Source organism: Arachis ipaensis, chromosome B5, assembly GCF_059453495.1.
Source record: "Arachis ipaensis isolate K30076 ecotype BB chromosome B5, ASM5945349v1, whole genome shotgun sequence".
Taxonomy (NCBI): domain Eukaryota; kingdom Viridiplantae; phylum Streptophyta; class Magnoliopsida; order Fabales; family Fabaceae; genus Arachis; species Arachis ipaensis.
Genome location: NC_142440.1, coordinates 142,212,646 through 142,223,647, shown reverse-complemented (window position 1 = coordinate 142,223,647; position 11,002 = coordinate 142,212,646). Strand labels below are relative to the sequence as shown.

Below are 11,002 nucleotides of genomic sequence, written 5' to 3'. Positions count from 1 at the left end.
GGTCCATATACCAATTAACGGGATGAACTACCTATTTACTAACAAATAGCAGCATATATGCATTGTTTTTAAGTCATTTTTTAAATTCGTCCTATGAAGATATTTTTAATTAAATTGATTATTTAAAAATTACGAATTAATTATATCTGTCATTCAATTATTCTACTTATAATTTTTTTCAACGATTATTGATGTAAAATGTTAATTAAATATGTTTATAAAAATCTATTAATTTTGTCATTAAATCATATTAGGAATAAAATTTTTGTAATTGCAGAAAATGATTAAATTAATAACTTTTCATAAATAAATTTGGTCAATATCAATTAAACATATCATGTATTATATATATTATTAATTAACGTTTTATAATATCAATCTTTGGAAAAAATTGGTAATAAAGTGACCTAAGGATAAATATGATTAATTCGTAATTTTTTAAAGACTAATTTAATTTAAAAAAAATTAAAATAAATTTAAAAAATATCTTATTTTTTAAAGACTAATTTTGACTATTAACTTTAATTAATACTATGACAAGTAATTCATTTAATTTCGGATAATAAAGACAGTAGTAGTAGAGTTGAAGAAAAGTGCTCAGCAATTGAAAATGAGAATAAAGCTAGGATTAATGAGGCAGAAGACGCACAACTTAAACGAATCAAATAAGCTTGATACTGCTCTCACTCTCTCAGGTGGAAGCACTGTTCAGTTCAACGCATTCCCTTTTACGATACTCCACTTGATTGCAAGAAAAGAATGTTGTCATTGTTCTCTTCCTCACCAATCAAATTAAGGTATGCTTTTCAATTCCCAAATTCTGTTTCCCTCTCCGCTCTCCGTCTTTGCTTCCCTTCAACTTCATCCCTACACTCTCACTCTCACTCTCTGCCCCAATCACTTGATGAAGCTGTTGATTCCTTCACTCGCATGCTCTCTATGCGTCGCCCTCCGTCCATCATCCAATTCACCAAGATTTTGGGATCTCTTGCCAAGACCAACCATTTCCCCACCGCCATTTCCCTTTTTCAGCAATTGCAAGCCAGGGGAATTGCTCCCAACTTATTTACTTTGAATATCTTAATCAATTGTTGCTGTGGCATGGGTCGTATGAAGCTTGCTTTCTCTATATTGGCCAAGATTTTCAGGATGGGTTTTCAGCCTGATGCCGTAACGTTGACAACAATCCTGAAAGGCCTCTGTCTCTGTGGTAATGTTGAAAAAGCACTGCACTTTCATGCCACAATGCTGGCTCATGGATTTCACTTTAATCAAGTCACTTATGGGACCTTGATCAATGGCCTCTGTAAGACCGGACACACATCAGATGCTATTCAAGTGTTGAGAAAGATCCCACGACATGGAATTGTTCCTAATGTCATCATGTACAACGCAATTATTGATAGCTTGTGCAAGGTTACCCTTCTAAGTGAAGCTTTTCATTTATATTCTGAAATGCTTGCTAAAGGAATTTATCCTAATGTTATCACGTACAGCACTCTAATTTATGGATTGTGCCTTGGGGGTCAACTAAAAGAAGCCATTGATTTACTGAATCATATGATGCTGAAAAACATTACTCCAACTGCTTGTACCTATAGTATTTTGATTGATGGGCTATGTAAGGAAGGAAGGGTCAAAGATGCTAAGAGTGTGTTTGTTATCATGATGAAACAAGGTGTGAAACCAGAAGTGTATATTTATAATAGCTTAATGGATGGATATTGTTTGGTTAATGAGGTAAATAAGGCAAAATATGTATTCAACACAATGGCCCAAAGTAGTGTGTCGCCTAATGTTTGTAGTTACAATATCATGATTAATGGTTTGTGCAAAAGTAAAATGGTCGATGATGCCTTGAATCTCTTTGAAGAGATGCGTTGCAGGAACTTGGTTCCGGACATGGTTACTTACAATACTCTAATTGATGGCTTGGGAAAATCAAGGAGAATCCTTTGTGCTGTGGAGCTTCTTAAAAAGATGCATGATAGAGGTCAACCTGCTGATATAGTCACTTACAGTTCCTTGCTGGATGCTTTGTTCAATATCAAACAACATGACAAGGCACTTATATTATTCAAAGAAATGAAAGAGAGTGGCATTGATCCAGATATATATACATACAACATACTTATAGATGGCCTGTGCAAAAGTGGAAGAATTAAAAAGGCAGAAGAGATATTTCAAGATCTTTCCATTAAAGGCTATCGTCCAAATGTGCGGACATACACCATTATGATCAATGGGCTTTGCAAAGAGGGTCTGCTTCACGAAGCATTGGCACTCATGACAAAAATGGAAGACAGTGGTTGCTTACCAGATGCTGTGACTTATGAAACAATCATTTGTGCTCTATTTGAAAACGGTGAAAATGATAAAGCTGAGAAACTTCTTCGTGAAATGATATCTAGAGGCCTATTGCAAGGATAAAGGTAGATGAGATTCTTCTTGTTAGACATCACAAATGTTGTTTGTATCTCTTTCTTTTTAACTTGTGTTTTGTTACCTTCTTCAGGATCATCTATCCATTACATATTAATGCTTTTGGGGCTTGACATGATTGTTACTCTTTATTCTGCTTTATCCACCCTAAGCGTTTTCTTTGTCATTGCTTATTTTATGCAGTGACTAGATGGTTGTCATGCGTTTCTTGTGGGTATCTATCATTATTTCTTTTTTTCTTTTCTGTAATTATATAAATGCATTGATGTTAATTTAGCACTAAGCTGAAATGGTTCTGATTTCATCATTGAAAGGGAATCACGTGTTAGTTGTGAAGCTTCCCTGCACTCTTATTGTCTTACAATCTTTTCATTTCCCCCCATGCAGCACAAACTGGCTGATGTAGCTTTAGATGAAATCTCAAATGTTATTTTGCAAACATCTTCTCATTTTTCTGTGTTCATGCAGTTATACCTGAGGGCTGAGGCATAATGTACCAAAGCAATTAACATGACAAAGAAGGTAACTGATTTTCTTGTTATATAGAGTAAACAAATTTTGCTTTTAATTCAAGGTACTAATATCCATGGGTAACAAAACCAAGCTTGATTGAACTACTATTGATTGGCAATTTGGCATATAATGGAACAAAGGAAAGATTTTTTGAGTATGCAAACTCACTACATGAATCAAGTAATTAAGTAATGGCATTTAGGATATCGCTCAATGCATACAAAAATTTTTTATGTTAGTGAACTGCACTAAACCAATATTAACTTGAGAAAAGAGAAAAGTGTAGCAAAAGCCAATTTAGAGTAATAGTTTTCTTCCACTTTTCATCTTCTTTGGAAAGGTTATGTTCCTGTGTTACATTTCCTTCAGCTAAGTCGCCGAGATATTTTCCATGCTTGAGAGGGATCATACTCCTAAAATTTTTTCCTTTTAAGTTGTTCATAATTTTCATCAGTACATCAAAAAGAGAAAAAAAATGACTTGACAATAACCTAAAATCAGCACATCAAACCCATGCATGTAATGTGATAAATCAGAAACAAAAAACTACTTAGCTTTTTCAAAAATATCAACAAATTCAGAACTTCAGAAACACAATATCTCCCAATTATGCTCTATACTTCATTTGTCGTCATAAATAACAAAGCATGGAGTTTAATGAGAATACAAAACCTACAATTTAATAAGAATATATCTATGGTAAACACTGTTTAAACAAAAATAGTAAAAACTTAAAAATTTAGTGAAAAATAATTAGAATTGGATATTTGTCCTAAACCTTTTAATAAAATCACTAAATGAAGCCAAGGAACCAAGAATTATTCATTCAAAGACAAAATTATATACTAATATTTACACCTTATAGATATCTTTGCTAAGCTTCCTGACAGTTTTGGAAAGCAAAGTATTCTCCTTCACCAATCTCTCCTATATAAAATAATCAAAATTAAAAAAATCAAGCATGATTAGATTGAATTGAACTGGGTTTAGTGGTATGTCCTTTCATGATGTGGATGTCAATTAAAGTAATAGTATTACAGACTTCAAAGATAGAAAAGGCAATAGTATAAAATGATTAATATTGCACCAACTACATAAATAAAATTTTAACACAATAATATAAAATCAACAAAAAGAAAAAGCATCCTAATAAGCATACACAGAGAGGAGCAAGATATTGGTATCTACATGTAAGAACAAAAAAATACACGAATATAAGAGGGAGAAACTTAGAAGATCCAATTTTATTATGTATTTATTTATTTATAATGGAAAATTACCTCCAATGTACTTCTGTTGGAAGTAACCTTCATCGAATTCATCATCACCTATAATGTTATTCAAATTGTATGTAAGACAGAATCCATAAATAATCAATAAGGTAACGATTTTATTGTGCAAGAACATGAAAAACAAAAGGATATATTTTTAGTTTTTGTTTTTGAAATTTTAAATAGAAAGATGACAAAAAGGGTCTCCACTTTTTCCAAAATTTCCTACACAATGTTTTAAATTGGAAACAGAAAACAAATACCCTCAGTTAAATTTATAGAAAAACAAAAGAGAATAGGTAGTATGAATTGCTCAGATTTAATGCTTTTATTAAGTAATATTGCAATAGTAAACTTTTCCATTTGCACATTTAAGTCAACCATTTTGATTAAACAGAAGAAAAATAGATGTACTAAAAAAATACATATGGTGCTTCAATTCATTGACTAAAGACTGATACCTGAAGACCATAAGCCAAAAGAAACTTCATTACATTTGGACCATTTTTTTAATAACGCTTGCAGTGCTAACTTTATTTGAGAAGCATTTTAAAGCCACTTCAAGTGTTGCATGATTAGGATAGCCATTTGCCGACCAGAAGGCCACAATTATGCATAAAATAAACAAAATTAAATAGAGATTATGAAACCTCTAGCTTACTATCAGTTGAAGCTTCATTTCAGAAGTAACAATACACAATGTTAGGCAAGTAAATTTTCAAACAATCTAATTGCTGATTACCTTAGTCATGTATTTAACACAGATACTATTTCCAGTTTCCATTTTGGTTCACTAAAGGTCTAATCATGTTCAATGAAAACAGAACTATTAATGATTATCCAATATTCCAAACAACCACAACTATATAAAAATGTTTCAAATTGGGATAACATAAAGAGAAGCTAAAAAATTTGACACAAACCCATATTGGAATTACTCCACAACAACCGATTCAGCTCCTGGGAGAACTGCCTTGCTCTAGCAAATGCCTTTGGCTTCAGCACCAAAGAGAACCGCCTCATCTTCATTTTCTATACAAAAAAAATTGTAACTGCAATATGATACAATTAAAAATTATTATATCATCTAATTTCACATGGAGGAAATAAGAAGGCATAATCATCAAGTTAAATACTATGTTCACATTTAATGTTAGAGAACATAATTATTCATCAAGAAAAACAGAATAGTAGCATATGGATATTCTGAATTCGTGTCTTAATAGAACTAATTAATTCCTTGCCCTTTATGAAACACACAGAGATCTGATGTTAAATCTTTTTAATATGGCTTGAAGAAAAAAAATCTTTGGTTTTATAAAGTGGAATGTTGCTAGAACTCTCTTTGAAGCTTAGGAACTTTTCACATCTTGGATCTCAACAATTACCAGTACTTATGGATATATATATATATATATATGCAATGATAATGATGCAAAACTACAGAGCCACGAAAGAATTTTTGAAAGCCAGATGCAAAATTACATCAATTGATCCAACCTTAAAAACCAAAAAGGGAAAACATTATTCAACCTTATATAAATTTATTATACTATGTAGGAATCCAAAAAAGAAACAAAATAGAAGTTACTTTATATAAGAAACCAAATTTTATATGATAGAGTGAAATGGTGCTTTGTGGATACTGTGCTAGAGAAGATGGGCTTCGGTAGAACTTGGAGGGCATGGATCAGGGAGTGTATTAGATCTGCATCTATCTCGATTCTGGTAAATGGGTCACCATTGAAACCTTTTAAGATGGAGAGGGGACTCCGTCAAGGTGACCCATTATCATCGTTTTTGTTTGTTCTGGTGGTGGATGTGCTTAACAGAATGATTGGGGAGGCGGTCGAATATCTCCATTCTTAGTTGGTAGAGATAATTAGGGCACGGGTTTAGTAGGATATGGCACGGGTTTAGGGTGTACCCTACCCTACCCTACCCGCACCTCATATATAACACATATTTTATAAAAATTGGGTATATAGTGAAGGAAGTGAGAGTTGAATCCATAACCTCCCTTATGTAATGACTTACAATAAGTGAACAACCATTAAACTAGTTAGTTAATTTAGTAATTCAAAGCATTAGTTTTTTATTTTTTATGTTATTAATATGTATAAGATTCGAAATGATTGAATTTTATATTTACGTTGAAAAAATTTGATATTTCTGCGGGTAAGGTAGGGTAGGGTAGGATTTAGAACTTTAGGGTGTGGGTAAGGTTAGAGTTGAGAGATTCTCAACCCGCGGGTAGAGTTTTAATGAAATTTTCAACCCGCGGGTATGGTTAGGGTAGGGTCCAAACCCTATCCAAACCCTACCCTACCCTACCCATTGCCAACCCTAGAGATAATATAGAGTTATCACACTTACAATTCGCTGATGACACTATATTATTCTGTCCGCCGAAGGAGGAGACAGTGAGGAACTATTAGAGGCTGTTGAGGTGCTTTGAAATTATGTCTGGTTTGAACATTAACTTTGAGAAATCCAACTTGATACCAGTGAACTGCAGCCAGGAGTGGATAAGACGAATGTGTTAGCTACTGGGTTGTCAGGAGGCGGCCCTACTGGTGAGGTATCTTGGTATTAGTTTAGGAGCAAACCCGTGGTTGGTAAAAACTTGGAAGCCGGTTATATATAAGGTAGAAGAGAAACTCAGCTTATGGAAAGTAAAGGTTCTAAGTAAGGCTGGGAAGCTGGTACTCATTAAGTCGGTAATCAATAGTCTGTCTGTTTACTACTTGAGTTTTTACTACTCGAAGAATCATCTCTCTACAGAGGAGGTTCTTCTGGGGAAAGGAGGATGGACGACCTGGAATGGCTCTTGTGAAGTGGGAGATGATCTAGGCACCTAAGAAGTTAGGAGGATCGGGCGTGGGTGATGCGGTAATTCGTAATGCGGCTTTACTATTTAAATGGTGGTGGCGCTTCTCAAAGGAGGACTGCCCCCTATGGAAGAAGATTGTGTGCTCCTATAATAGCTTGAACCCAAATCATTTGCTGTCAACTCAGAAACTACCAGAAAGAGGAGGCCCGTGGAGAGACGTATGCAGGTATACATAAAGGAGCAACATGTAAGGCAGAAGATGATTGATGGCCTTGATATAGAAGTAGGGGATGGTAGATCTACCAGGTTTTGGGAGGATACATAGCTCTAAGTGGGAAAGTTGAAAGACTCATTTTGCGAGACTCTTCTTGATTTCAAGCAAAAAAGGATCAGTAATTGGGGATTGTGGATTCTGGGATGGGATTGAGTGGGTTTGGCACTTTCAATAGAGGAGAAAACTACGTCAATGGGAGATAGACACCTTAGACCAGATGCTTCATGTCTTGCAATCTGTTAAATTGATAGCAGAAGTGCAAGATAGAGTGGTGTGAAAATCTGACAACGAAGACATTTATTCGACTAACTCATTTGTGCAGGTTTTGCAGGAAGAGACTCTGGATGAGGAGCTTCTGAGATTCAGATTCACAAAGGAAATTTGAAAAGGTTAGTTCCACCTCGAGTCAAGTTATTCACTTGGTTTGTTTTGGTAGGGCGGGTCAATACAAAGGATCGGCTAAATAGGCTGGGAATCTTACCATAGAATGATAATGTGTGCGTGTTGTGCAAGAAAGATGTTGAAAATATTCAACACTTATTTGTTACTTGTGAGTACTCTTGGCAGGTGTGGTGTGCATGGATCTCAGAATTTGGATAGGTGTGGACTACCCCCGGTACTTTGAAAGAACACTTTGAGAGTTGGAGATCAATGCCGATGAGAAAAGAGAGGCACAATTTTTGGCTAGTTGGGTTCTTCTCATCTATATGGAACATTTGGTTGTGACGGAATGATGTCATATTTCAGAGCAAGACAACAAAAGTCGTAGAATGTGTGGGTCAAACATTTTCATGTGCTGCAGAGTAGTGTGGTAAATAATTCCTGTTGTTGATAGCTATGCCGAAGATACATCGAAATTATTTTTCTTTTGTTGTTTTGTCTTTCTTTGCTCCACTTGAGTGTTGAGCTCTTTCGTTCAAAAAAAAAAAACAAATTTTAAATAAATAAATTATGTCATGACAAAATATGATCCTAAGATTCTTATCATAAAACCTAAGTATCAACTTGTCAAGCATGTCAATAAAATCTATAATATATTTTTTTTATTGAAAATGAAAATATTCATTCAATTGGAGCCAATATGTCGCACATGGTCAAATTGGTTACATGACCCGGGCCTCCTTCATCCACACATAGTTTGGAGTGGTAATTGCCAATTGGGCTTGTAAACTCCGTTAAATTAGTAAATAATTAGTTGATAAATTAATTATTGATAAAGAATATTAGAAATATGAATATTATATCAAATTAGGATAAAGCTCATCGAAACGAAAATTTTGACACCAATTTTAAAAAAATCGGTCTAAAATTGGATCGAATAGAACCGAACCGGTTAAATCGAATCCAAACCAGGCCTATGGCCCCAACCGGGCCAACCTTTAAAAGAAATGCAGGGTCAGCAAGATGAAGGCAATGCTGTAATTATAATAGAGAAGTAACAAAACTAGCAATTGAGCAAGTACCATAGTAATTAAAGAGGTTCTTGTTGTAGACAATACCAAGCTAGAGTTACTAAAGTGAGGAGCTGAAAGGGTCTAAATTTCTGTCTTAAAATGCTACATTTCACTGTCAAAAGGAAAAAGATGAAAACGAAAGAATTATTTAGTTAAAAGTTCCAATACATTTTGCAAATAAAATTTTCACCCAAAAAATTATGTGATATTTTTAAATAGTATAATTTAAAGAAAGGAGTGTACCTTTAACCTCTTTTTTGTTTCAAAAATAAGGTTATGACATTTGTCACTGGAAATTCAAATTACAAAAAATAGAAGGAAATGTAGGAAATGAAAATTGTAAAATGATGCCTCATGGAATAGAATTCATGATTATTTGCAGAAGAATAGAATTGCATAGAATTGCAGAAGAATGAAAAATTCTTCATCTAAATAAACATATATACTCGTCAGTGTTAAGATCACAAATGCTGCCAAGTGCTAACACAGTTTGGAATGCAATATCAAACCATCAAGTGACAAGTCAGAATAAGAAATTCAACAGGAGAAAACATTACGACAAAGGTCCAGATACCAATGGGATGAACCTAGTTACCAACAAACAGCAGCATATATGCATTGTTTTTCATTTTATAATTAATACTATGACAAGTAATTCATTTAATCCCGGATAATAAAGACAAAAGAAGTAGTAGAGTTGAAGAAAAGTGCTCAGCAATTGAAAATGAGAATAAAGATAGGATTAAAGAGACAGAAGAAGCACAACTTAAAGCAACACAAATTCAAGAGAAAAATTATAAACTGATCCAGACACATAAGTGCACGTCAGGGAAACCAACTTGCGATTAAGAAGGGCCGTTCAAATTTCCAATCAAACATGAACAATATAAATTCAAAGTATTTGCCTACTACACTTACATACCTGCTAATATATACCAAACTAAGAATCTATTGTTCCTCAAACACAAAAAGAATTTGTACACAGACTACTGGATGTAAACTGGCAACGACCGTGCAAACTGGCTGCAGCGGCGAGATGTGCAGTCTGCAGAAGCGTTGTGCAGTGGCGAAAGAAGACAGACTACCGGAGACGTGAGCAACCCTAGCAGAATAAATTTTTTTTTTTATCACAAATTATATGTAAGGGTAGAGAGGAAATTTGGAAAGTAAAGACTTGTGGTAGGGGTAAATGTAAAATTACAAACTTACGGAAACAGAAAACAGAAAATAGAGGGTTCAATTTGAAATATTACTTCTAAAATCCGTGGTCGAAAATAAGAAATAAAACTTACTAGAAGCTTGTTTAGATGAACTTCTAAGAAAATATCTTTTTTCGAATTGCCTCGCAGCTGAGTCGGATTGTACAAAAGCAATTAGCCTTGACAAAAAGGTGATTTACATCTATAAATAATCCTGAACATGGATAGTAATAAAAGTTCTGTGTGATTGATTTTCTTGACGTACAGACAAATAATTATTTCTTACAATCCGAAGTCCAAATATCATGAGTCCACTTCATATGAAACTTTATCTAACTTTGTTCACGCAAAATATGAAAGGTAAAAAGCAAGTCAATCTATTAGCCTTCTCCCTTCGGCTCCTCTTTAGATCTTGGACTCGGGCTTATTCAAGGGAAGCACTTTGTTTATTCTTGCATATTCTATACTTCCTTGGATCTAGTAGCTGTGCAAATTTTATTATTTATTGGTATTAATTCCCTGTCTTTTTTCCTGCAGAATGTCAAAGTCTAGTAGCTGTGCAGAATTTTATTATATATTGGTATTAATTCCCAGTCTTTTTCCCTGCAGAATGTCAAAGCGTATTTTCGAAGAGGTAGAGCAAGAGAGATGCTTGGCTACTATACTGATGCAATCGATGGTAGGATCTTTCATACAATATTGTGTTAGGTGGTGTCAGCAAAATTATACTTATTCTTTGTCCTTTAAGGCAATGAAAGCTAGTATTATTCAAGTTCTACATCACTAGTGTTACTGCCAAAAGTAATTTAAGGTCCAATTTTGCTTTACGTAAATACATTACGATTGTAATGTAAAAGTGATGTGAGATTGTGAGGTATAGTGCTCATGACTAAAGCTCAATATTTTGATTTTGGGATCATTGGTCTTTGAATTTTCTAATAAAAGCACTCACCATTGGTGTCTGAAGGTGTCTTACTACCTTGTGGTAAGATCTCAAATACCTCATTTTTATTTTA

General features: G+C 34.0%; 1 protein-coding gene across 2 annotated transcripts; it reads left to right on the top strand.

Moving 5' to 3' along the window:
* Positions 1 to 595: 595 nt before the first annotated feature.
* Positions 596 to 11,002, top strand: LOC107644195 (uncharacterized). 2 transcript variants are annotated; one of them, XM_088488041.1, is made up of 4 exons: positions 596 to 797; positions 911 to 2,432; positions 2,911 to 2,964; positions 10,596 to 11,002. In XM_088488041.1, exon 2 carries the CDS (start codon positions 931 to 933, stop codon positions 2,428 to 2,430), a length of 1,500 nt encoding a protein of 499 aa, XP_088344167.1. In that variant the 5' UTR covers positions 596 to 797; positions 911 to 930; the 3' UTR covers positions 2,431 to 2,432; positions 2,911 to 2,964; positions 10,596 to 11,002. The 2 variants fall into 2 exon arrangements, with proteins under 2 accessions (XP_088344167.1, XP_088344166.1); XM_088488040.1 differs by having other exon boundaries at positions 632 to 2,432.

Coding starts and splice junctions, on each gene's coding strand:
- LOC107644195 (XM_088488040.1), top strand. CDS start 760: ATGTTGTCATTGTTCTCTTCCTCACCAATCAAATTAAGGTATGCTTTT.